This window comes from Pseudophryne corroboree (genome assembly GCF_028390025.1).
Source record: "Pseudophryne corroboree isolate aPseCor3 chromosome 3 unlocalized genomic scaffold, aPseCor3.hap2 SUPER_3_unloc_4, whole genome shotgun sequence".
Lineage (NCBI taxonomy): Eukaryota > Metazoa > Chordata > Amphibia > Anura > Myobatrachidae > Pseudophryne > Pseudophryne corroboree.
The window spans coordinates 1690115-1718016 of record NW_026967530.1 but is presented as its reverse complement, the minus strand read 5'-3'; the positions used below and the strand labels follow the sequence as shown (position 1 = coordinate 1718016).

General features: G+C 53.9%; 1 protein-coding gene across 1 annotated transcript in view; it reads right to left on the bottom strand.

The window, feature by feature from the left end:
- Positions 1-27902, bottom strand: part of LOC134984191 (oocyte zinc finger protein XlCOF6-like) — a 454419-nt gene that overhangs the window by 18501 nt on the left and 408016 nt on the right. The window contains exons 3-4 of the mRNA XM_063949820.1: positions 27802-27899; positions 27112-27691 (exon numbers count right to left, since the gene is read on the bottom strand). Coding sequence (XP_063805890.1) covers positions 27112-27691; positions 27802-27899 — 678 coding nt within the window. The remainder of the gene's footprint in view (positions 1-27111; positions 27692-27801; positions 27900-27902) is intronic.

The window sequence follows — 27902 nt, the reverse complement described above, 5'->3', positions numbered from 1 at the left end:
CCATCTGGGCCGTTTTCTACACTTCCTGCAAACTGGAGTGAATTTGGGCCCAAAGTTAGGCTCCATTAAGGTTCAGATTTCGGCCCTATCCATTTTCTTTCAAAAGGAATTGGCTTCTCTTCCGGAACTCCAGACTTTCCCCATAGTGTGTCCCTGCTCCCCCCATACTGTGTTTGTTCATTCCCCATAGCGTGTCCCTACTCCCCCCATACTATGCTTGTTCATTCCCCATAGCATTTCCCTGCTCCCCCGATACTGTGCTTGATCATTCCCCATAGCATCTCCCTGCTCCCCCCATACTGTGCTTGTTTATTCCCCATAGTGTGTCCCTGCCCCCCCATACTGTGCTTGTTCATTCCCCATAGCATGTCCCTGCTCCCCCCCATATTGTGCTTGCTCATTCCCCATAGTGTGTCCCTGCCCCCTCCATACTGTGCTTGTTCATTCACCATAGCATGTCCCTCCTCACCCCCCATACTGTGCTTGATCATTCCCCATAGCATGTCCCTGCTCCCCCCCCATATTGTGCTTGCTCATTCCCCATAGTGTGTCCCTGCCCCCCCCATACTGTGCTTGTTCATTCACCATAGCGTGTCCCTCCTCACCCCCCCATACTGTGCTTGATCATTCCCCATAGCATGTCCCTGCTCCCCCCCATACTGTGCTTGTTCATTCACCATAGCGTGTCCCTGCTCCCCCATATTGTGCTTGCTCATTCCCCATAGTGTGTCCCTGCCCCCCCAATACTGTGCTTGTTCATTCCCCATAGCATCTCCCTGCTCCCCCCATATTGTGCTTGTTCATTCCCCATAGCATGTCCCTCCTCACCCCCCCATACTGTGCTTGATCATTCCCCATAGCATGTCCCTGCTCCCCCCCATACTGTGCTTATTCATTCCCCATAGTGTGTTCGTGCTCCCCCCCACTGTGCTTGATCATTCCCCACAGCGTGTCCCTGCTCCCCCCATACTGTGCTCGTACATTCCCCATAGCGTGTCCCTGCTCCCCCCATACTGTGCTCGTACATTCCCCATAGCGTGTCCCTGCTCCCCCCATACTGTGCTTGTTCATTCCCCATAGCGTGTCCCTGCTCCCCCCATACTGTGCTTGTTCATTCCCCATAGCGTGTCCCTGCTCCCCCATACTGTGCTTGTTCATTCCCCATAGCGTGTCCCTGCTCCCCCCATACTGTGATTGTTCATTCCCCATAACGTGTCCCTCCTCACCCCCCCATACTGTGCTTGCTCATTCCCCATAGTATGTCCCTGCTCCCCCATACTGTGCTTGCTCATTCCTCATAGTGTGTCCCACCCCCCATACTGTGCTTGCTCATTCCCCATAGTGTGCCCCTGCTCCCCCATACTGTGCTTGTTCATTCCCCATAGCATGTCCCTGCTCCCCCATACTGTGCATGTTCATTCTCCATAGCGTGTCCCCGCTCCCCCCATACTGTGCTTGTTCATTCCCCATAGCATGTCCCTGCTCCCCCATACTGTGCATGTTCATTCCCCATAGCGTGTCCCTGCTCACCCCCATACTGTGCTTGCTCATTCCCCATAGCGTGTCCCTGCTCCCCCATACTGTGCTTGCTCATTCCCCATAGCATGTCCCTCCTCACCCCCCCATACTGTGCTTGCTCATTCCCCATAGCGTGTCCCTGCTCCCCCCATACTGTGCTTGATCATTCCCCATAGCATGTCCCTCCTCACCCCCCCATACTGTGCTTGCTCATTCCCCATAGCGTGTCCCTGCTCCCCCCCCATACTGTGCTTGTTCATTCCCTATAGCATGTCCCTGCTCACCCCCATACTGTGCTTGCTCATTCCCCATAGCGTGTCCCTCCTCACCCCCCCATACTGTGCTTGTTCATTCACCATAGCGTGTCCCTGCTCCCCCCATACTGTGCTTGTTCATTCCCTATAGCATGTCCCTGCTCACCCCCATACTGTGCTTGCTCATTCCCCATAGCGTGTCCCTGCTCCCCCCATACTGTGCTTGCTCATTCCCCATAGCGTGTCCCTGCTCCCCCCATACTGTGCTTGCTCATTCCCCATAGTGTGTCCCTGCCCCCCCCCAATACTGTGCTTGTTCATTCCCCATAGCGTGTCCCTGCTCCCCCATACTGTGCTTGTTCATTCCCCATAGCATGTCCCTCCTCACCCCCCCATACTGTGCTTGATCATTCCCCATAGCATGTTCCTGCTCCCCCCCATACTGTGCTTGATCATTCCCCATAGCATGTTCCTGCTCCCCCCCATACTGTGCTTGTTCATTCCCCATAGCGTGTCCCTGCTCCCCCCATACTGTGATTGTTCATTCCCCATAGCGTGCCCCTGCTCCCCCCATACTGTGCTTGCTCATTCCCCATAGCATGTCCCTGCTCCCCCCCAAACTGTGCTTGTTCATTCCCCATAGCGTGTCCCTGCTCCCCCCATACTGATTGTTCATTCCCCATAGCGTGTTCCTGCTCCCCCCATACTGTGATTGTTCATTCCTCAGTGTGTCCCTCCCCCCATACTGTGCTTGCTCATTCCCCATAGTGTGCCCCTGCTCCCCCCATACTGTGCTTGTTCATTCCCCATAGCATGTCCCTGCTCCCCCATACGGTGCATGTTCATTCTCCATAGTGTGCCCCTGCTCCCCCCATACTGTGCTTGTTCATTCCCCATAGCATGTCCCTGCTCCCCCATACTGTGATGTTCATTCCCCATAGCGTGTCCCTGCTCCCCCCATACTGTGCTTGCTCATTCCCCATAGCGTGTCTCTGCTCCCCCATACTGTGCTTTCTCATTCCCCATAGCATGTCCCTCCTCACCCCCCCCATACTGTGCTTGCTCATTCCCCATAGCGTGTCCCTGCTCCCCCCATACTGTGCTTGTTCATTCCCTATAGCATGTCCCTGCTCACCCCCATACTGTGCTAGCTCATTCCCCATAGCGTGTCCCTGCTCACCACCATACTGTGCTTGATCATTCCCCATAGCGTGTCCCTGCTCATTCCCCATAGCGTGTCCCTGCTCCCCCCCCATACTGTGCTTGTTCATTCCCTATAGCATGTCCCTGCTCACCCCCATACTGTGCTTGCTCATTCCCCATAGCGTGTCCCTGCTCACCACCATACTGTGCTTGATCATTCCCCATAGCGTGTCCCTGCTCCCCCCACTGTGCTTGATCATTCCCCATAGCGTGTCCTTGCTCCCCCCCCATACTGTGCTTGCTCATTCCCCATAGCGTGTCCCTCCTCACCCCCCCATACTGTGCTTGCTCATTCCCCATAGCGTGTCCCTGCTCCCCCCATATTGTGCTTATTCATTCCCCATAGCATGCTTGCTCATTCCCCAGTGTGTCCCTGCTCCCCCCATACTGTTTGATCATTCCCCATAGCATGTCCCTGCTCCCCCATACTGTGCTTGTTCATTCCCCATAGCGTGTCCCTGCTCCCCCCATACTGTGCTTGATCATTCCCCATAACGTGTCCCTCCTCACCCCCCCATACTGTGCTTGCTCATTCCCCATAGCATGTCCCTGCTCCCCCATACTGTGCTTGCTCATTCCTCATAGTGTGTCCCTCCCCCCATACTGTGCTTGCTCATTCCCCATAGTGTGCCACTGCTCCCCCCATACTGTGCTTGTTCATTCCCCATAGCGTGTCCCTGCTCCCCCCATACTGTGATGGTTCATTCCCCATAACGTGTCCCTCCCCACCCCCCCATACTGTGCTTGATCATTCCCCATAGCATGTCCCTGTTCCCCCATACTGTGCTTGTTCATTCCCCATAGTGTGTCCCTGCTCCCCCCATACTGTGATTGTTCATTCACCATAACGTGTCCTCTTCACCCCCCCATACTGTGCTTGCTCATTCCCCATAGCATGTCCCTGCTCCCCCATACTGTGCTTGCTCATTCCTCATAGTGTGTCCCTCCCCCCATACTGTGCTTGCTCATTCCCCATAGTGTGCCCCTGCTCCCCCCATACTGTGCTTGTTCATTCCCCATAGCATGTCCCTGCTCCCCCATACTGTGCATGTTCATTCCCCATAGCATGTCCCCGCTCCCCCCATACTGTGCTTGCTCATTCCCCATAGCGTGTCCCTGCTCCCCCATACTGTGCTTGCTCATTCCCCATAGCATGTCCCTCCTCACCCCCCCATACTGTGCTTGCTCATTCCCCATAGCGTGTCCCTGCTCCCCCCATACTGTGCTTGCTCATTCCCCATAGTGTGCCCCTGCTCCCCCATACTGTGCTTGTTCATTCCCCATAGTGTGTCCCTGCTCACCCCCATACTGTGCTTGCTCATTCCCCATAGTGTGTCCCTGCTCAGCCCCATACTGTGCTTGCTCATTCCCCATAGCGTGTCCCTGCTCCCCCCATACTGTGCTTGTTCATTCACCATAGCGTGTCCCTGCTCACCCCCATACTGTGATTGTTCATTCCCTATAGCATGTCCCTGCTCCCCCCCTACTGTGCTTGCTCATTCCCCATAGCATGTCCCTGCTCCCCCCATACTGTGCTTGTTCATTCCCCATAGCGTCCCCGCTCCCCCCATACTGTGCTTGCTCATTCCCCATAGCGTGTCCCTGCTCCCCCATACTGTGCTTGCTCATTCCCCATAGCATGTCCCTCCTCACCCCCCCATACTGTGCTTGATCATTCCCCATAGCGTGTCATTGCTCCCCCCATACTGTGCTTGTTCATTCCCCATAGCATGTCCCTCCTCACCCCCCCATACTGTGCTTGCTCATTCCCCAGTGTGTCCCTGCTCCCCCCATACTGTTTGATCATTCCCCATAGCATGTCCCTCCTCACCCCCCATACTGTGCTTGCTCATTCCCCAGTGTGTCCCTGCTCCCCCCATACTGTTTGATCATTCCCCATAGCATGTCCCTCCTCACCCCCCCATACTGTGCTTGCTCATTCCCCAGTGTGTCCCTGCTCCCCCCATACTGTTTGATCATTCCCCATAGCATGTCCCTGCTCCCCCATACTGTGCTTGCTCATTCCCCATAGCATGTCCCTGCTCCCCCCATACTGTGCTTGCTCATTCCCCATAGCGTGTCCCTGCTCCCCCATACTGTGCTTGCTCATTCCTTAGTGTGTCCCTCCCCCCATACTGTGCTTGCTCATTCCCCATAGTGTGCCCCTGCTCCACCCATACTGTGCTTGCTCATTCCCAATAGCATCTCCCTGCTGCCCCCATACTGTGCTTGTACATTCCCCATAGCGTGTCCCTGCTCCCCCCCATACTGTGCTTGCTCATTCCCCATAGTGTGCCCCTGCTCCCCCATACTGTGCTTGCTCATTCCCCATAGCATGTCCCTCCTCACCCCCCCATACTGTGCTTGCTCAATCCCCATAGCGTGTCCATGCTCCCCCCATACTGTGCTTGCTCGTTCCCCATAGCGTGTCCCTGCTCACCCCCATACTGTGCTTGCTCATTCCCCATAGTGTGTCCCTGCTCCCCCCATACTGTGCTTGCTCATTCCCCATAGTGTGTCCCTGCTCCCCCTATACTGTGCTTGCTCATTCCCCATAGTGTGTCCCTCCTCACCCCCCCCCATACTGTGCTTGCTCATTCCCCATAGTGTGTCCCTGCTCCCCCCATACTGTGCTTGCTCATTCCCCATAGTGTGTCCCTCCTCACCCCCCCATACTGTGCTTGCTCATTCCCCATAGTGTGTCCCTGCTCCCCCCATACTGTGCTAGCTCATTCCCCATAGTGTGTCCCTGCTCCCCCCATACTGTGCTTGCTCATTCCCCATAGTGTGTCCCTCCTCACCCCCCATACTGTGCTTGCTCATTCCCCATAGCGTGTCCCTGCTCTCCCCATACTGTGCTTGCTCGTTCCCCATAGCATGTCCCTCCTCACCCCCCCCATACTGTGCTTATTAATTCCCCATAGCATGTCCATGCTCCCCCCATACTGTGCTTGCTCATTCCCCATAGCGTGTCCCTGCTCACCCCATACTGTGCTTGCTCATTCCCCATAGTGTGTCCCTGCTCCCCCCATACTGTGCTTGCTCATTCCCCATAGTGTGTCCCTCCTCACCCCCCCATACTGTGCTTGCTCATTCCCCATAGCGTGTCCCTGCTCCCCCATACTGTGCTTGCTCGTTCCCCATAGCATGTCCCTCCTCACCCCCCCACATACTGTGCTTGCTCATTCCCCATAGCGTGTCCCTGCTCCCCCCATACTGTGCTTGATCATTCCCCATAGCATGTCCCTCCTCACCCCCCCCATACTGTGCTTGCTCATTCCCCATAGCGTGTCCCTGCTCCCCCCATACTGTGCTTGATCATTCCCCATAGCATGTCCCTCCTCACCCCCCCATACTGTGCTTGCTCATTCCCCATAGCGTGTCCCTGCTCCCCCCATACTCTGTTTGATCATTCCCCATACTGTGTCCCTGCTCACCCCCATACTGTGCTTGCTCATTCCCCATAGTGTGTCCCTGCTCCCCCCCCATACTGTGCTTGTTCATTCCCTATAGCGTGTCCCTGCTCACCCCATACTGTGCTTGCTCATTCCCCATAGCGTGTCCCTGCTCACCCCCATACTGTGCTTGCTCATTCCCCATAGCGTGTCCCTGCTCCCCCCATACTGTGCTTGCTCATTCCCCATAGTGTGTCCCTGCTCACCCCAATACTGTGCTTGCTCATTCCCCATAGTGTGTCCCTGCTCCCCCCATACTGTGCTTGCTCATTCCCCATAGCGTGTCCCTGCTCACCCCCATACTGTGCTTGCTCATTCCCCATAGCGTGTCCCTGCTCACCACCATACTGTGCTTGCTCATTCCCCATAGCGTGTCCCTGCTCACCCCCCATACTGTGCTTGCTCATTCCCCATAGCGTGTCCCTGCTCCCCCCATACTGTGCTTGCTCATTCCCCATAGCGTGTCCCTGCTCACCACCATACTGTGCTTGTTCATTCCCCATAGCGTGTCCCTGCTCCCCCATACTGTGATTGTTCATTCCCCATAACGTGTCCCTCCTCACCCCCCCATACTGTGCTTGATCATTCCCCATAGCATGTCCCTGCTCCCCCATACTGTGCTTGTTCATTCCCCATAGCGTGTCCCTGCTCCCCCATACTGTGATTGTTCATTCCCCATAACGTGTCCCTCCTCACCACCCCATACTGTGCTTGCTCATTCCCCATAGTGTGTCCCTGCTCCCCCATACTGTGCTTGCTCATTCCTCATAGTGTGTCCCTCCCCCCATACTGTGCTTGCTCATGCCCCATAGTGTGCCCCTGCTCCCCCCATACTGTGCTTGTTCATTCCCCATAGCGTGTCCCTGCTCCCCCATACTGTGATTGTTCATTCCCCATAACGTGTCCCTCCTCACCCCCCCATACTGTGCTTGATCATTCCCTATAGCATGTCCCTGCTCCCCCATACTGTGCTTGTTCATTCCCCATAGCGTGTCCCTGCTCCCCCCATACTGTGATTGTTCATTCCCCATAACGTGTCCCTCCTCACCCCCCCATACTGTGCTTGCTCATTCCCCATAGCATGTCCCTGCTCCCCCATACTGTGCTTGCTCATTCCTCATAGTGTGTCCCTCCCCCCCATACTGTGCTTGCTCATTCCCCATAGTGTGCCCCTGCTCCCCCCATACTGTGCTTGTTCATTCCCCATAGCATGTCCCTGCTCCCCCATACTGTGCATGTTCATTCCCCATAGCGTGTCCCCACTCCCCCCATACTGTGCATGTTCATTCCCCATAGCGTGTCCCTGCTCCCCCCATACTGTGCTTGCTCATTCCCCATAGCGTGTCCCTGCTCCCCCATACTGTGCTTGCTCATTCCCCATAGCGTGTCCCTGCTCCCCCATACTGTGCTTGCTCATTCCCCATAGCATGTCCCTGCTCACCCCATACTGTGCTTGTTCATTCCCCATAGCGTGTCCCTCCTCACCACCCCATACTGTGCTTGCTCATTCCCCATAGCGTGTCCCTGCTCCCCTCATACTGTGCTTGCTCATTCCCCATAGCGTGTCCCTGCTCCCCCCATACTGTGTTTGTTCATTCCCCATAGCATGTCCCTGCTCACCCCCATACTGCGCTTGCTCATTCCCCATAGCGTGTCCCTGCTCCCCCCCATACTGTGCTTGCTTATTCCCCATAGTGTGTCCCTGCTCCCCCCCATACTGTGCTTGATCATTCCCCATAGTGTGTCCCTGCTCCCCCCATACTGTGCTTGCTCATTCCCCATAGCATGTCCCTGCTCCCCCCATACTGTGCTTGATCATTCCCCATAGCATGTCCCTGCTCCCCCCCATACTGTGCTTGCTTATTCCCCATAGTGTGTCCCTGCTCCCCCCCATACTGTGCTTGATCATTCCCCATAGTGTGTCCCTGCTCCCCCCATACTGTGCTTGCTCATTCCCCATAGCATGTCCCTGCTCCCCCCCATACTGTGCTTGCTCATTCCCCATAGCATGTCCCTGCTCCCCCCATACTGTGCTTGTTCATTCCCCATAGTGTGTCCCTGCTCACCCCCATACTGTGCTTGCTCATTCCCCATAGCATGTCCCTGCTTACCCCCATACTGTGCTTGTTCATTCCCCACAGCGTGTCCCTGCTCCCCCATACTGTGCTTGTTCATTTCCCCATAGCATCTCCCTGCTCCCCCCATACTGTGATTGTTCATTCCCCATAACGTGTCCCTCCTAACCCCCCCATACTGTGCTTGCTCATTCCCCATAGCATGTCCCTGCTCCCCCCCATACTGTGCTTGTTCATTCCCCATAGCATGTCCCTGCTCACCCCATACTGTGCTTGTTCATTCCCCATAACGTGTCCCTCCTCACCCCCCCATACTGTGCTTGCTCATTCCCCATAGCATGTCCCTGCTCCCCCATACTGTGCTTGCTCATTCCTCATAGTGTGTCCCTCCCCCCATACTGTGCTTGCTCATTCCCCATAGCATGTCCCTGCTCCCCCATACTGTACTTGTTCATTCCCCATAGTGTGTCCCTGCTCCCCCCATACTGTGATTGTTCATTCCCCATAGCATGTCCCTGCTCCCCCCATACTGTGCTTGTTCATTCCCCATAGCGTGTCCCTGCTCCCCCCATACTGTGCTTGTTCATTCCCCATAGCGTGTCCCTGCTCCCCCCATACTGTGCATGTTCATTCCCCATAGTGTGTCCCTGCTCCCCCCCATACTGTTCTTGCTCATTCCCCATAGCATGTCCCTGCTCCCCCCATACTGTGCTTATTCATTCCCCATAGCGTGTCCCTGCTCACCCCCCATACTGTGCTTATTCATTCCCCATAGCGTGTCCCTGCTCACCCCCCATACTGTGCTCGATCATTCCCCATAGCGTGTCCCTGCTCACCCCCATACTGTGCTTGCTCATTCCCCATAACGTGTCCCTCCTCACCCCCCATACTGTGCTTGCTCATTCCCCATAAAATGCCCCTGCTCCCCCATACTGTGCTTGTTCATTCCCCATAGCATGTCCCTCCTCACCCCCCCATACTGTGCTTATTAATTCCCCATAGCATGTCCATGCTCCCCCCATACTGTGCTTGTTCATTCCCTATAGCGTGTCCCTGCTCCCCCCATACTGTGCTTGCTCATTCCCCATAGTGTGTCCCTCCTCACCCCCCCATACTGTGCTTGCTCATTCCCCATAGTGTGTCCCTGCTCCCCCCATACTGTGCTAGCTCGTTCCCCATAGCATGTCCCTCCTCACCCCCCCATACTGTGCTTGCTCATTCCCCATAGCGTGTCCCTGCTCCCCCCATACTGTGCTTGATCATTCCCCATAGCGTGTCCCTCCTCACCCCCCCATACTGTGCTTGCTCATTCCCCATAGCGTGTCCCTGCTCCCCCCATACTGTGCTTGCTCATTCCCCATAGCATGTCCCTGCTCCCCCCATACTGTGCTTGCTCATTCCCCATAGCATGTCCCTCCTCACCCCCCCATACTGTGCTTGCTCATTCCCCATAGCGTGTCCCTGCTCCCCCCATACTGTGCTTGATCATTCCCCATAGCATGTCCCTCCTCACCCCCCCCCATACTGTGCTTGCTCATTCCCCATAGCGTGTCCCTGCTCCCCCCATACTGTGCTTGATCATTCCCCATAGCATGTCCCTCCTCACCCCCCCCCATACTGTGCTTGCTCATTCCCCATAGCGTGTCCCTGCTCCCCAAAACTCTGTTTGATCATTCCCCATAGTGTGTCCCTGCTCACCCCCATACTGTGTCCCTGCTCACCCCCATACTGTGCTTGCTCATTCCCCATAGTGTGTCCCTGCTCCCCCCCCATACTGTGCTTGTTCATTCCCTATAGCATGTCCCTGCTCACCCCCATACTGTGCTTGCTCATTCCCCATAGCGTCCCTGCTCCCCCCATACTGTGCTTGCTCATTCCCCATAGCGTGTCCCTGCTCACCACCATACTGTGCTTGCTCATTCCCTATAGCGTGTCCCTGCCCCCCCCCCCAATACTGTGCTTGCTCATTCCCCATAGCGTGTCCCTGCTCCACCCATACTGTGCTTGCTCATTCCCCATAGCGTGTCCCTGCTCCCCCCATACTGTGCTTGCTCATTCCCCATAGCGTGTCCCTGCTCACCACCATACTGTGCTTGCACATTCCCCATAGCGTGTCCCTGCTCCCCCCATACTGTGCTTGCTCATTCCCCATAGCATGTCCCTACTCCCCCCATACTGTGCTTTCTCATTCCCCATAGCGTGTCCCTGCTCACCCCATACTGTGCTTGCTCATTCCCCATAGCATGTCCCTGCTCCCCCCATACTGTGCTTGCTCATTCCCCATAGCATGTCCCTGCTCCCCCCATACTGTGCTTGTTCATTCCCCATATGGTGTCCCTGCTCCCCCATACTGTGCTTGCTCATTCCCCATAGCGTGTCCCTGCTCACCCCATACTGTGCTTGTTCATTCCCCATAGTGTGTCCCTGCTCCCCCATACTGTGCTTGCTCATTCCCCATAGCGTGTCCCTGCTCCCCCATACTGTGCTTGTTCATTCCCCATAGTGTGTCCCTGCTCCCCCCATACTGTGCTTATTTATTCCCCATAGCGTGTCCCTGCTCACCCACCATACTGTGCTTATTCATTCCCCATAGCGTGTCCCTGCTCACCCCCATACTGTGCTTGCTCATTCCCCATAGCATGTCCCTGCTCACCCCATACTGTGCTTGCTCATTCCCCATAGCGTGTCCCTGCTCACCCCATACTGTGCTTGCTCATTCCCCATAGCGTGTCCCTGCTCACCACCATACTGTGCTTGCTCATTCCCCATAGCGTGTCCCTGCTCACCCCATACTGTGCTTGCTCATTCCCCATAGCGTGTCCCTGCTCACCACCATACTGTGCTTGCTCATTCCCCATAGCGTGTCCCTGCTCACCACCATACTGTGCTTGCTCATTCCCCATAGCGTGTCCCTGCTCCCCCCATACTGTGCTTGCTCATTCCCCATAGCGTGTCCCTGCTCACCCCATACTGTGCTTGCTCATTCCCCATAGCATGTCCCTGCTCACCACCATACTGTGCTTGCTCATTCCCCATAGCGTGTCCCTGCTCACCACCATACTGTGCTTGCTCATTCCCCATAGCGTGTCCCTGCTCCCCCCATACTGTGCTTGCTCATTCCCCATAGCGTGTCCCTGCTCACGCCATACTGTGCTTGCTCATTCCCCATAGCGTGTCCCTGCTCACCCCCATACTGTGCTTGCTCATTCTCCATAGCGTGTCCCTGCTCACCCCATACTGTGCTTGCTCATTCCCCATAGCGTGTCCCTGCTCCCCCCATACTGTGCTTGCTCATTCCCCATAGCGTGGCCCTGCTCACCCCCATACTGTGCTTGCTCATTCCCCATAGCGTGTCCCTGCTCACCCCATACTGTGCTTGCTCATTCCCCATAGCGTGTCCCTGCTCACCCCATACTGTACTTGTACATTCTCCATAGCGTGTCCCTGCTCCCCCCCATACTGTGCTTGCTCATTCCCCATAGCGTGTCCCTGCTCACCCCATACTGTGCTTGCTCATTCCCCATAGCGTGTCCCTGCTCACCACCATACTGTGCTTGCTCATTCCCCATAGCGTGTCCCTGCTCACCACCATACTGTGCTTGCTCATTCCCCATAGCGTGTCCCTGCTCCCCCCATACTGTGCTTGCTCATTCCCCATAGCGTGTCCCTGCTCACCCCATACTGTGCTTGCTCATTCCCCATAGCGTGTCCCTGCTCACCACCATACTGTGCTTGCTCATTCCCCATAGCGTGTCCCTGCTCCCCCCATACTGTGCTTGCTCATTCCCCATAGCGTGTCCCTGCTCACCCCATACTGTGCTTGCTCATTCCCCATAGCGTGTCCCTGCTCACCACCATACTGTGCTTGCTCATTCCCCATAGCGTGTCCCTGCTCACCACCATACTGTGCTTGCTCATTCCCCATAGCGTGTCCCTGCTCCCCCCATACTGTGCTTGCTCATTCCCCATAGCGTGTCCCTGCTCACGCCATACTGTGCTTGCTCATTCCCCATAGCGTGTCCCTGCTCACCCCCATACTGTGCTTGCTCATTCTCCATAGCGTGTCCCTGCTCACCCCATACTGTGCTTGCTCATTCCCCATAGCGTGTCCCTGCTCCCCCCATACTGTGCTTGCTCATTCCCCATAGCGTGGCCCTGCTCACCCCCATACTGTGCTTGCTCATTCCCCATAGCGTGTCCCTGCTCACCCCATACTGTGCTTGCTCATTCCCCATAGCGTGTCCCTGCTCACCCCATACTGTACTTGTACATTCTCCATAGCGTGTCCCTGCTCCCCCCCATACTGTGCTTGCTCATTCCCCATAGCGTGTCCCTGCTCACCCCATACTGTGCTTGCTCATTCCCCATAGCGTGTCCCTGCTCACCACCATACTGTGCTTGCTCATTCCCCATAGCGTGTCCCTGCTCACCACCATACTGTGCTTGCTCATTCCCCATAGCGTGTCCCTGCTCCCCCCATACTGTGCTTGCTCATTCCCCATAGCGTGTCCCTGCTCACCCCATACTGTGCTTGCTCATTCCCCATAGCGTGTCCCTGCTCACCACCATACTGTGCTTGCTCATTCCCCATAGCGTGTCCCTGCTCACCACCATACTGTGCTTGCTCATTCCCCATAGCGTGTCCCTGCTCCCCCCATACTGTGCTTGCTCATTCCCCATAGCGTGTCCCTGCTCACCCCATACTGTGCTTGCTCATTCCCCATAGCGTGTCCCTGCTCACCCCCATACTGTGCTTGCTCATTCTCCATAGCGTGTCCCTGCTCACCCCATACTGTGCTTGCTCATTCCCCATAGCGTGTCCCTGCTCCCCCCATACTGTGCTTGCTCATTCCCCATAGCGTGGCCCTGCTCACCCCATACTGTGCTTGCTCATTCCCCATAGCGTGTCCCTGCTCACCCCCATACTGTGCTTGCTCATTCCCTATAGCATGTCCCTGCTCACCCCCATACTGTGCTTGCTCATTCCCCATAGCGTGTCCCTGCTCCCCCCATACTGTGCTTGCTCATTCCCCATAGCGTGTCCCTGCTCCCCCCATACTGTGCTTGCTCATTCCCCATAGCGTGGCCCTGCTCACCCCATACTGTGCTTGCTCATTCCCCATAGTGTGTCCCTGCTCCCCCCATACTGTGCTTGCTCATTCCCCATAGCGTGTCCCTGCTCACCCCCATACTGTGCTTGCTCATTCCCTATAGCATGTCCCTGCTCACCCCCATACTGTGCTTGCTCATTCCCCATAGCGTGTCCCTGCTCCACCCATACTGTGATTGTTCATTCCCTACAGCGTGTCCCTGCTCACTCCCATACTGTGCTTGCTCATTCCCCATAGCGTGTCCCTGCTCACTCCCATACTGTGCTTGCTCATTCCCCATAGCATGTCCCTGCTCACTCCCATACTGTGCTTGCTCATTCCCTATAGCGTGTCCCTGCTCACCCCCCCATACTGTGCTTGATCATTCCCCATAGCATGTCCCTGCTCCCCCCCCATACTGCTTGCTCATTCCCCATAGCATGTCCCTGCTCCCCCATACTGTGCTTGCTCATTCCCCATAGCATGTCCCTGCTCACCACCCCATACTGTGCTTGCTCATTCCCCATAGCGTGTCCCTGCTCCCCCCATACTGTGCTTGCTCATTCCCCATAGCGTGTCCCTGCTCACCACCATACTGTGCTTGCTCATTCCCCATAGCGTGTCCCTGCTCCCCCCATACTGGGCTTGCTCATTCCCCATAGCGTGTCTGTGCTCACCCCCACACTGTGCTTGCTCATTCCCCATAGCGTGTCCCTGCTCCCCCCCCATACTGTGCTTGTTCATTCCCCATAGTGTGTCCCTGCTCCCCCATACTGTGCTTGCTCATTCCCCATAGCGTGTCCCTGCACCCCCATACTGTGCTTGTTCATTCCCCATAGTGTGTCCCTGCTCCCCCCATACTGTGCTTATTTATTCCCCATAGCGTGTCCCTGCTCACCCACCATACTGTGCTTATTCATTCCCCATAGCGTGTCCCTGCTCACCCCCATACTGTGCTTGCTCATTCCCCATAGCGTGTCCCTGCTCACCACCATACTGTGCTTGCTCATTCCCCATAGCGTGTCCCTGCTCACCCCATACTGTGCTTGCTCATTCCCTATAGCGTGTCCCTGCTCACCCCATACTGTGTTTGCTCATTCCCCATAGCGTGTCCCTGCTCACCACCATACTGTGCTTGCTCATTCCCTATAGCGTGTCCCTGCTCACCCCCCCATACTGTGCTTGTTCATTCCCCATAGTGTGTCCCTGCTCCCCCCCCATACTGTGCTTGTACATTCCCCATAGTGTGTCCCTGCTACCACCATACTGTGCTTTCTCATTCCCCATAGCGTGTCCCTGCTCCCCCCCATACTGTGCTTGCTCATTCCCCATAGCATGTCCCTGCTCCCCCCATACTGTGCTTGCTCATTCCCCATAGCGTGTCCCTGCTCCCCCCCCATACTGTGCTTGCTCATTCCCCATAGCGTGTCCCTGCTCCCCCCCATACTGTGCTTGCTCATTCCCCATAGCATGTCCCTGCTCCCCCCATACTGTGCTTGCTCATTCTCCATAGCGTGTCACTGCTCACCCCCATACTGTGCTTGCTCATTCCCCATAGCGTGTCCCTGCTCACCCCATACTGTGCTTGCTCATTCCCTATAGCGTGTCCCTGCTCACCCCATACTGTACTTGTACATTCTCCATAGCGTGTCCCTGCTCCCCCCCATACTGTGCTTGCTCATTCCCCATAGCGTGTCCCTGCTCACCCCATACTGTGCTTGCTCATTCCCCATAGCGTGTCCCTGCTCACCACCATACTGTGCTTGCTCATTCCCCATAGCGTGTCCCTGCTCACCACCATACTGTGCTTGCTCATTCCCCATAGCATGTCCCTGCTCCCCCCATACTGTGCTTGCTCATTCCCCATAGCGTGTCCCTGCTCACCCCATACTGTGCTTATTCATTCCCCATAGCGTGTCCCTGCTCACCCCCCATACTGTGCTTATTCATTCCCCATAGCGTGTCCCTGCTCACCCCCCATACTGTGCTCGATCATTCCCCATAGCGTGTCCCTGCTCACCCCCATACTGTGCTTGCTCATTCCCCATAACGTGTCCCTCCTCACCCCCCATACTGTGCTTGCTCATTCCCCATAAAATGCCCCTGCTCCCCCATACTGTGCTTGTTCATTCCCCATAGCATGTCCCTCCTCACCCCCCCATACTGTGCTTATTAATTCCCCATAGCATGTCCATGCTCCCCCCATACTGTGCTTGTTCATTCCCTATAGCGTGTCCCTGCTCCCCCCATACTGTGCTTGCTCATTCCCCATAGTGTGTCCCTCCTCACCCCCCCATACTGTGCTTGCTCATTCCCCATAGTGTGTCCCTGCTCCCCCCATACTGTGCTAGCTCGTTCCCCATAGCATGTCCCTCCTCACCCCCCCATACTGTGCTTGCTCATTCCCCATAGCGTGTCCCTGCTCCCCCCATACTGTGCTTGATCATTCCCCATAGCGTGTCCCTCCTCACCCCCCCATACTGTGCTTGCTCATTCCCCATAGCGTGTCCCTGCTCCCCCCATACTGTGCTTGCTCATTCCCCATAGCATGTCCCTGCTCCCCCCATACTGTGCTTGCTCATTCCCCATAGCATGTCCCTCCTCACCCCCCCATACTGTGCTTGCTCATTCCCCATAGCGTGTCCCTGCTCCCCCCATACTGTGCTTGATCATTCCCCATAGCATGTCCCTCCTCACCCCCCCCCCCATACTGTGCTTGCTCATTCCCCATAGCGTGTCCCTGCTCCCCCCATACTCTGTTTGATCATTCCCCATAGCGTGTCCCTGCTCCCCAAAACTCTGTTTGATCATTCCCCATAGTGTGTCCCTGCTCACCCCCATACTGTGTCCCTGCTCACCCCCATACTGTGCTTGCTCATTCCCCATAGTGTGTCCCTGCTCCCCCCCCATACTGTGCTTGTTCATTCCCTATAGCATGTCCCTGCTCACCCCCATACTGTGCTTGCTCATTCCCCATAGCGTCCCTGCTCCCCCCATACTGTGCTTGCTCATTCCCCATAGCGTGTCCCTGCTCACCACCATACTGTGCTTGCTCATTCCCTATAGCGTGTCCCTGCCCCCCCCCCCAATACTGTGCTTGCTCATTCCCCATAGCGTGTCCCTGCTCCACCCATACTGTGCTTGCTCATTCCCCATAGCGTGTCCCTGCTCCCCCCATACTGTGCTTGCTCATTCCCCATAGCGTGTCCCTGCTCACCACCATACTTTGCTTGCACATTCCCCATAGCGTGTCCCTGCTCCCCCCATACTGTGCTTGCTCATTCCCCATAGCATGTCCCTACTCCCCCCATACTGTGCTTTCTCATTCCCCATAGCGTGTCCCTGCTCACCCCATACTGTGCTTGCTCATTCCCCATAGCATGTCCCTGCTCCCCCATACTGTGCTTGCTCATTCCCCATAGCATGTCCCTGCTCCCCCCATACTGTGCTTGTTCATTCCCCATAGTGTGTCCCTGCTCCCCCATACTGTGCTTGCTCATTCCCCATAGCGTGTCCCTGCTCACCCCATACTGTGCTTGTTCATTCCCCATAGTGTGTCCCTGCTCCCCCATACTGTGCTTGCTCATTCCCCATAGCGTGTCCCTGCTCCCCCATACTGTGCTTGTTCATTCCCCATAGTGTGTCCCTGCTCCCCCCATACTGTGCTTATTTATTCCCCATAGCGTGTCCCTGCTCACCCACCATACTGTGCTTATTCATTCCCCATAGCGTGTCCCTGCTCACCCCCATACTGTGCTTGCTCATTCCCCATAGCATGTCCCTGCTCACCCCATACTGTGCTTGCTCATTCCCCATAGCGTGTCCCTGCTCACCCCATACTGTGCTTGCTCATTCCCCATAGCGTGTCCCTGCTCACCACCATACTGTGCTTGCTCATTCCCCATAGCGTGTCCCTGCTCACCCCATACTGTGCTTGCTCATTCCCCATAGCGTGTCCCTGCTCACCACCATACTGTGCTTGCTCATTCCCCATAGCGTGTCCCTGCTCACCACCATACTGTGCTTGCTCATTCCCCATAGCGTGTCCCTGCTCCCCCCATACTGTGCTTGCTCATTCCCCATAGCGTGTCCCTGCTCACCCCATACTGTGCTTGCTCATTCCCCATAGCGTGTCCCTGCTCACCACCATACTGTGCTTGCTCATTCCCCATAGCGTGTCCCTGCTCACCACCATACTGTGCTTGCTCATTCCCCATAGCGTGTCCCTGCTCCCCCCATACTGTGCTTGCTCATTCCCCATAGCGTGTCCCTGCTCACGCCATACTGTGCTTGCTCATTCCCCATAGCGTGTCCCTGCTCACCCCCATACTGTGCTTGCTCATTCTCCATAGCGTGTCCCTGCTCACCCCATACTGTGCTTGCTCATTCCCCATAGCGTGTCCCTGCTCCCCCCATACTGTGCTTGCTCATTCCCCATAGCGTGGCCCTGCTCACCCCCATACTGTGCTTGCTCATTCCCCATAGCGTGTCCCTGCTCACCCCATACTGTGCTTGCTCATTCCCCATAGCGTGTCCCTGCTCACCCCATACTGTACTTGTACATTCTCCATAGCGTGTCCCTGCTCCCCCCCATACTGTGCTTGCTCATTCCCCATAGCGTGTCCCTGCTCACCCCATACTGTGCTTGCTCATTCCCCATAGCGTGTCCCTGCTCACCACCATACTGTGCTTGCTCATTCCCCATAGCGTGTCCCTGCTCACCACCATACTGTGCTTGCTCATTCCCCATAGCGTGTCCCTGCTCCCCCCATACTGTGCTTGCTCATTCCCCATAGCGTGTCCCTGCTCACCCCATACTGTGCTTGCTCATTCCCCATAGCGTGTCCCTGCTCACCACCATACTGTGCTTGCTCATTCCCCATAGCGTGTCCCTGCTCACCACCATACTGTGCTTGCTCATTCCCCATAGCGTGTCCCTGCTCCCCCCATACTGTGCTTGCTCATTCCCCATAGCGTGTCCCTGCTCACCCCATACTGTGCTTGCTCATTCCCCATAGCGTGTCCCTGCTCACCCCCATACTGTGCTTGCTCATTCTCCATAGCGTGTCCCTGCTCACCCCATACTGTGCTTGCTCATTCCCCATAGCGTGTCCCTGCTCCCCCCATACTGTGCTTGCTCATTCCCCATAGCGTGGCCCTGCTCACCCCATACTGTGCTTGCTCATTCCCCATAGCGTGTCCCTGCTCACCCCCATACTGTGCTTGCTCATTCCCTATAGCATGTCCCTGCTCACCCCCATACTGTGCTTGCTCATTCCCCATAGCGTGTCCCTGCTCCCCCCATACTGTGCTTGCTCATTCCCCATAGCGTGTCCCTGCTCCCCCCATACTGTGCTTGCTCATTCCCCATAGCGTGGCCCTGCTCACCCCATACTGTGCTTGCTCATTCCCCATAGTGTGTCCCTGCTCCCCCCATACTGTGCTTGCTCATTCCCCATAGCGTGTCCCTGCTCACCCCCATACTGTGCTTGCTCATTCCCTATAGCATGTCCCTGCTCACCCCCATACTGTGCTTGCTCATTCCCCATAGCGTGTCCCTGCTCCACCCATACTGTGATTGTTCATTCCCTACAGCGTGTCCCTGCTCACTCCCATACTGTGCTTGCTCATTCCCCATAGCGTGTCCCTGCTCACTCCCATACTGTGCTTGCTCATTCCCCATAGCATGTCCCTGCTCACTCCCATACTGTGCTTGCTCATTCCCTATAGCGTGTCCCTGCTCACCCCCCCATACTGTGCTTGATCATTCCCCATAGCATGTCCCTGCTCCCCCCCCATACTGCTTGCTCATTCCCCATAGCATGTCCCTGCTCCCCCATACTGTGCTTGCTCATTCCCCATAGCATGTCCCTGCTCACCACCCCATACTGTGCTTGCTCATTCCCCATAGCGTGTCCCTGCTCCCCCCATACTGTGCTTGCTCATTCCCCATAGCGTGTCCCTGCTCACCACCATACTGTGCTTGCTCATTCCCCATAGCGTGTCCCTGCTCCCCCCATACTGGGCTTGCTCATTCCCCATAGCGTGTCTGTGCTCACCCCCACACTGTGCTTGCTCATTCCCCATAGCGTGTCCCTGCTCCCCCCCCATACTGTGCTTGTTCATTCCCCATAGTGTGTCCCTGCTCCCCCATACTGTGCTTGCTCATTCCCCATAGCGTGTCCCTGCACCCCCATACTGTGCTTGTTCATTCCCCATAGTGTGTCCCTGCTCCCCCCATACTGTGCTTATTTATTCCCCATAGCGTGTCCCTGCTCACCCACCATACTGTGCTTATTCATTCCCCATAGCGTGTCCCTGCTCACCCCATACTGTGCTTGCTCATTCCCCATAGCGTGTCCCTGCTCACCACCATACTGTGCTTGCTCATTCCCCATAGCGTGTCCCTGCTCACCCCATACTGTGCTTGCTCATTCCCTATAGCGTGTCCCTGCTCACCCCATACTGTGTTTGCTCATTCCCCATAGCGTGTCCCTGCTCACCACCATACTGTGCTTGCTCATTCCCTATAGCGTGTCCCTGCTCACCCCCCCATACTGTGCTTGTTCATTCCCCATAGTGTGTCCCTGCTCCCCCCCCATACTGTGCTTGTACATTCCCCATAGTGTGTCCCTGCTACCACCATACTGTGCTTTCTCATTCCCCATAGCGTGTCCCTGCTCCCCCCCATACTGTGCTTGCTCATTCCCCATAGCATGTCCCTGCTCCCCCCATACTGTGCTTGCTCATTCCCCATAGCGTGTCCCTGCTCCCCCCCCATACTGTGCTTGCTCATTCCCCATAGCGTGTCCCTGCTCCCCCCCATACTGTGCTTGCTCATTCCCCATAGCATGTCCCTGCTCCCCCCATACTGTGCTTGCTCATTCTCCATAGCGTGTCCCTGCTCACCCCCATACTGTGCTTGCTCATTCCCCATAGCGTGTCCCTGCTCACCCCATACTGTGCTTGCTCATTCCCTATAGCGTGTCCCTGCTCACCCCATACTGTACTTGTACATTCTCCATAGCGTGTCCCTGCTCCCCCCCATACTGTGCTTGCTCATTCCCCATAGCGTGTCCCTGCTCACCCCATACTGTGCTTGCTCATTCCCCATAGCGTGTCCCTGCTCACCACCATACTGTGCTTGCTCATTCCCCATAGCGTGTCCCTGCTCACCACCATACTGTGCTTGCTCATTCCCCATAGCATGTCCCTGCTCCCCCCATACTGTGCTTGCTCATTCCCCATAGCGTGTCCCTGCTCACCCCATACTGTGCTTGCTCATTCCCCATAGCGTGTCCCTGCTCACCCCCATACTGCGCTTGCTCATTCTCCATAGCGTGTCCCTGCTCACCCCATACTGTGCTTGCTCATTCCCAATAGCGTGTCCCTGCTCCCCCCATACTGTGCTTGCTCATTCCCCATAGTGTGGCCCTGCTCACCCCATACTGTGCTTGCTCATTCCCCATAGCGTGTCCCTGCTCACCCCCATACTGTGCTTGCTCATTCCCTATAGCATGTCCCTGCTCACCCCTATACTGTGCTTGCTCATTCCCCATAGCGTGTCCCTGCACCCCATACTGTGCTTGCTCATTCCCCATAGTGTGTCCCTGCTCCCCCCATACTGTGCTTGCTCATTCCCCATAGCGTGTCCCTGCTCCACCCATACTGTGATTGTTCATTCCCTAAAGCGTGTCCCTGCTCACTCCCATACTGTGCTTGCTCATTCCCCATAGCATGTCCCTGCTCACTCCCATACTGTGCTTGCTCATTCCCTATAGCGTGTCCCTGCTCACCCCCCCATACTGTTCTTGATCATTCCCCATAGCATGTCCCTGCTCCCCCCCATACTGTGCTTGCTCATTCCCCATAGCATGTCCCTGCTCCCCCATACTGTGCTTGCTCATTCCCCATAGCATGTCCCTGCTCACCACCCCATACTGTGCTTGCTCATTCCCCATAGCGTGTCCCTGCTCCCCCCATACTGAGCTTGCTCATTCCCCATAGCGTGTCCCTGCTCACCACCATACTGTGCTTGCTCATTCCCCATAGCGTGTCCCTGCTCCCCCCATACTGTGCTTGCTCATTCCCCATAGCGTGTCTATGCTCACCCCCATTCTGTGCTTGCTCATTCCCCATAGCGTGTCCCTGCTCCACCCATACTGTGCTTGTTCATTCCCCATAGCGTGTCCCTGCTCACCCCATACTGTGCTTGCTCATTCCCCATAGCGTGTCTGTGCTCACCCCCATACTGTGCTTGCTCATTCCCCATAGCGTGTCCCTGCTCACCCCATACTGTGCTTGCTCATTCCCCATAGCGTGTCCCTGCTCACCCCCATACTGTGCTTGCTCATTCTCCATAGCGTGTCCCTGCTCACCCCATACTGTGCTTGCTCATTCCCCATAGCGTGTCCCTGCTCACCACCATACTGTGCTTGCTCATTCCCCATAGCATGTCCCTGCTCCCCCCATACTGTGCTTGCTCATTCCCCATAGCGTGTCCCTGCTCACCACCATACTGTGCTTGCTCATTCCCCATAGCGTGTCCCTGCTCCCCCCATACTGTGCTTGCTCATTCCCCATAGCGTGTCTGTGCTCACCCCCATACTGTGCTTGTACATTCCCCATAGCGTGTCCCTGCTCCCCCCATACTGTGCTTGCTCATTCCCCATAGCGTGTCCCTGCTCACCCCATACTGTGCTTGCTCATTCCCCATAGCGTGTCCCTGCTCACCCCCATACGGTGCTTGCTCATTCTCCATAGCGTGTCCCTGCTCACCCCATACTGTGCTTGCTCATTCCCCATAGCGTGTCCCTGCTCCCCCCATACTGTGCTTGCTCATTCCCCATAGTGTGGCCCTGCTCACCCCATACTGTGCTTGCTCATTCCCCATAGCGTGTCCCTGCTCACCCCCATACTGTGCTTGCTCATTCCCTATAGCATGTCCCTGCTCACCCCATACTGTGCTTGCTCATTCCCCATAGCGTGTCCCTGCTCCCCCATACTGTGCTTGCTCATTCCCCATAGTGTCCCTGCTCCCCCCATACTGTGCTTGCTCATTCCCCATAGCGTGTCCCTGCTCCACCCATACTGTGATTGTTCATTCCCTACAGCGTGTCCCTGCTCACTCCCATACTGTGCTTGCTCATTCCCCATAGCATGTCCCTGCTCACTCCCATACTGTGCTTGCTCATTCCCTATAGCGTGTCCCTGCTCACCCCCCCCATACTGTTCTTGATCATTCCCCATAGCATGTCCCTGCTCCCCCCCATACTGTGCTTGCTCATTCCCCATAGCATGTCCCTGCTCCCCCATACTGTGCTTGCTCATTCCCCATAGCATGTCCCTGCTCACCACCCCATACTGTGCTTGCTCATTCCCCATAGCGTGTCCCTGCTCCACCCATACTGTGATTGTTCATTCCCTACAGCGTGTCCCTGCTCACTCCCATACTGTGCTTGCTCATTCCCCATAGCATGTCCCTGCTCACTCCCATACTGTGCTTGCTCATTCCCTATAGCGTGTCCCTGCTCACCCCCCCATACTGTTCTTGATCATTCCCCATAGCATGTCCCTGCTCCCCCCCATACTGTGCTTGCTCATTCCCTATAGCATGTCCCTGCTCACCCCCATACTGTGCTTGCTCATTCCCCATAGCGTGTCCCTGCTCACCCCATACTGTGCTTGCTCATTCCCCATAGCGTGTCCCTGCTCCCCCCATACTGTGCTTGCTCATTCCCCATAGCGTGTCTGTGCTCACCCCCATACTGTGCTTGCTCATTCCCCATAGTGTGTCCCTGCTCCCCCATACTGTGCTTGCTCATTCCCCATAGCGTGTCCCTGCTCACCCCCATACTGTGCTTGTCATTACGCATAGCATGTCCCTCCACACCCCCATATTATATAGTGGTCACTGTGCTGGTATCTGTATTACATGTTGGTAACTGATCCTCTCTGTATTATATGGATGTCACTGATCCATTCTCCACTATATGGCAGTGTGACCGGACGGTCCCGTACGTAAACCCTCACCGCCTTTTGCGTTCCGCCCTCAGTCACTGTATGGAGTTTAGGTCACACGGGACCTGGCCAATTAGGGGATTCCCGCTTACCATCAGTAACTACCTGTTACTGGCTCCACCCAATACGCAGTGGGCAGGTACTACGCTGCCACCCCCATACTCCTCCGTGGCATCTGGAACAATGGTTCTGCTCTGTATGCGTCAACACGCTGTCTTACCACACCTGTGAGGTGTTGACGAGTCCCCAATAGTCACTTGACTAGGCCTCTGCCGGTAGCTGCCTGGAGGCGGACATTGGAGACGCTGGCTGTATCCTGGACAGCTGGAAAACGGATCTAGGTTTCGCCTAGCCCTGCAGGTCACAAGATGAAGCGGTCTTCTTGAGGCAGATGATGTTTATTCGCCCAAACAGTTCTAAAGAGAACTCTTCCCTGTTGCTAGGGGAAACAGCAATACAGCAAGAGGTAACAGCAGAAAGTAGTTGGTATAATACAACTCTGAAGCTCACAGGCCTCCTCTTTTTATACAGTAAAACCAGAATGCATCTCAGGGGGTAGTAGTACCCCCCCCCCCTCCTCCCAGAGTATTTTCCATCCAATCAGGACATCTTACAAAATATAAATAAATTACATTTTAAAAAGGATATAAGTACATGAAGCAATTTCCTCCTTCCTGTCACACACAAAGTTTGGTCTCCTTTAAAGTCCAGTCCTTACCACCAGGGAGTTTACAATTCGCCTATGATACATTTATCACATAGCTTCAAAATACGGTTTATATTTGATTGCCCAAACAAATGTTCCTCATCCTTCCTGCATCTACCATTCAGGATTTGTATATCACTCAAACCAGCTACATAAATAAATACAGGTTCCAAACCCAATCTGACACTTGACTTTACATATGTAATAAGGAAACCACCAGTGATTAACGCCTTTGTCTAAGGAACTCACACTCTCTGCCATTACCTGCCGTGACCTGTCCAACATCAAAAAGGTTTTGTCATTCACCCGATCTGCTAGGAGAGGGCAATTAGCATCCCATTTCCTAGTCACAGAAGATAGGGGACCCCTATTCAGTTTATATATACACACATATATATATATATATATATATATATATACACATACACACACTGCATTTTTCCCTTTAAGATATATTTGACCACATCTTAAATATATACATTTGAAACATGCAATCCTACAACTGTGCACAGAGCACTACATATGACATGTTAGAACACACCATTAAACAGTCCGCGCCTGGCGCCGTAAGTACATTTAACAGTGGTGCCAAGCACCTATTGTCATTAAAACATCGCCATGCACTTAAGGGTTAACCCTTTACGTGCCTTGGCTGCCAGGGTCTCTGGCCACAGGCAGTCACTGTGATGGTGTCTGTATTATTTACCAGTCACTGATCCTATCTTTATTATGTGTCAGTCACTGATTCTTTATGTATTTTAAATGTTTACATCTACATTCAAATAAGCCATGGGTGACTACTAATTACGGTGGTGGAGGTGGTATGTGGGGGAGTGCACCTCTGTAGACGAGTCCCACAGGTGCCTGTCTACCTAGGTTCAAAAGACTTGTTTCCACCCCCCCTCCTGTAAGTGTAGGGCCTCAGAAAAGGGCTCTTTGGAAAGACGGGGTCTACCAGCTGTAATAAATTACCAGCTAATCCCTGGATAGTAACTTTGGGTTCAATTTCCTGGGTGACCACTAAGACTAGAAAAAAAAGCTTCTAAATGTCTGCCATAGAGGGGTTTTCAGGACAAAAAAAATCTGCATTTTTGGGGTCCAGCATCATTCTGTGCACACCCTGGATTTTAATCTGGCTAAGGGTGATTTCTTTGCTTCAAAAGGTTTCTTCTACTTGTCTAAGATATCATAGGTCATGGATTTTGTGTTCAATTTTATACGGTCTCACTAAGACTAAAACTTAATACTATCAGGCCCCTAAATTTCTCGAATATTGGGGTCTACCATCATTAGTAGGCCACTCAGGATTCAAATCCAGGTAGTACTCCCCAACTTTGTTTATGTAGGGTTTAAAGGTTAGATATTCTACTTTCATCTGGTCTACAGGATGGGCCAAGCATGGCTTATGCAGAGGTAAAAGGCCACAGACTTCATCACTATCAAATTGGATCAAGATGGGATTCAAAGCTGTCAAGGGGCAAACTGGTACCCAATGGCCTAGAGATTGTATCTGACATACTGCCGTTGGGGAGCTCTAGCTTCCCCTGGTAGTGGCATAAAGACTCCGCAAAGGAGGTACCTAGCTACTAGGATCCAAGGAACCGAATGTACCAGGTGTCCAAATTTCTAAACTTTAAACACCATTCTATCTTGGGGTGGCTGGGGCCAAAATACTAATGGGATCTGTCAACACTAAAAATGCAGTGGAGTTCAGGAACCACCAACCTTGTTGCTGGTCCCAATTTTAAGGTAGGTGGTACCACTTTTATTTGGAGTCTAATTGGGGGCAGATAGTTTGCACTGACAGATGAGGGAATAGAATCAGAGATTGATGTAGCGACTGAGCAAGGAGGTCTAATCAATGGGTGTAGAGGTAAGAGAGCCCTGCTCGTAAGCTTACAATCTATAGGGAATTAGGCAATGATACACAAGTATAGATGTTACTTATTGCATAAGGGTCCCCCAGATTGCAAAGGTTCTTGGTGGGCTGTATGATATGGTCACCCAGCAATGCTGGCCAAGGGTGTAAAGAAAGACAAAATATGTGAGGTTATGTGTACTATACAGAGGTTGTAATTAGATAGGGAGCTTATGTGGGCAGGTCAGGAATGTGATGGGCTTGTCTGAAGAGGTCAGATTTCAGAGAATGCTTGAAGGTTTGGAGACTAGAGGAGAGTCTTATTGTGCGTGGGAGGGCATTCCACAGAGTGGGTGCAGCACAGAAAAAGTCCTGTGATTTTAAGTGAGAGCAATTAATGCATGTGGATGAGAGACGTAGATCTTGTGAAAAGCAAAGAGGACGGGTTGGGAAATATTTTGAGATAAGATTGGTGAAGTTTTGTTATTAGCCTTGTGTGTAAGTATTTTATATTGGATACGGTAGAACACCGGCAACTAATGAAGGGACTGACAGAGCGGATCGGCAGACGATGAACGTCTAGCGAGGAAGATTAGCCTCGCCACTGCATTCAGAATGGATTGTAGTGGTGAGAGTCTCATTTTGATAAGACCAGTTAGGAGACTAATGCAGAAGATAATGAGAGCGTGGATAAGAGTTTTAGCAGTGTCTTGTGTAAGGTATGGGTGTATTTAGGCTATGTTTCTTACATGCATGTAACAGATTGCATGTGGTGAACAAATGACTAACATTTGTAAGGGCTACATGCAAAAACCAGCCAGTATTTACCCTGCATAGAAAAAATTACATGGCAACATGGTTACTTGCTTGTTTTGCTTTACATACAAACATGAATTCCGCCCAGTATTCTGTAATAAGTGATTATTACTCACCTGTGCTGATATCTGTAGGGATTTCTTCATCCTTACACTGCTGATCACCCCTCACATACGTCTCTTCTTCTCCGTCTATATCTTCTGCCTTTATAACAGTTATATACGTCTCCTCTTCTCCCTCTATATCTTCTGCCTTTATATCAGTCACATACGTCTCTTCTTTTCCCTCTGTATCTTCTGCCTTTATATCAGTCACATACGTCTCTTCTTTTCCCTCTGTATCTTCTGCCTTTATATCAGTCACATACGTCTCTTCTTCTCCCTCCATATCTTCAGCCTTTATATCAGTCATATACGTCTCTTCTTCTCCCTCTGTATCTTCTGCCTTTATATCAGTCACATACGTCTCTTCTTCTCCCTCTATATCTTCTGCCTTTATATCAGTCACATACGTCTCTTCTTCTCCCTCTATATCTTCTGCCTTTATATCAGTCACATACGTCTCTTCTTCTCCCTCCATATCAGTCACATACGTCTCTTCTTCTCCCTCTATATCTTCTGCCTTTATATCAGTCACATACGTCTCTTCTTCTCCCTCTATATCTTCTGACTTAATAGTATTCAAGTGGTCAACACCCTACATAAAACAGCAATAAAATAAGACATTACTCATTTTTTATTCAAGTAAAAGCTTAGGCAACAAAAATAATTGGATACACACACAGCATCTCTACAATTTACACCTACCTGATCCTCCTGTGGGATCCTGTGATTCTCCTCTGTACAGTCCTGGGAATACAGAGGACGGGGACATCTCTCTGGGGTATCTCTGTTACTGGGTCCATCTG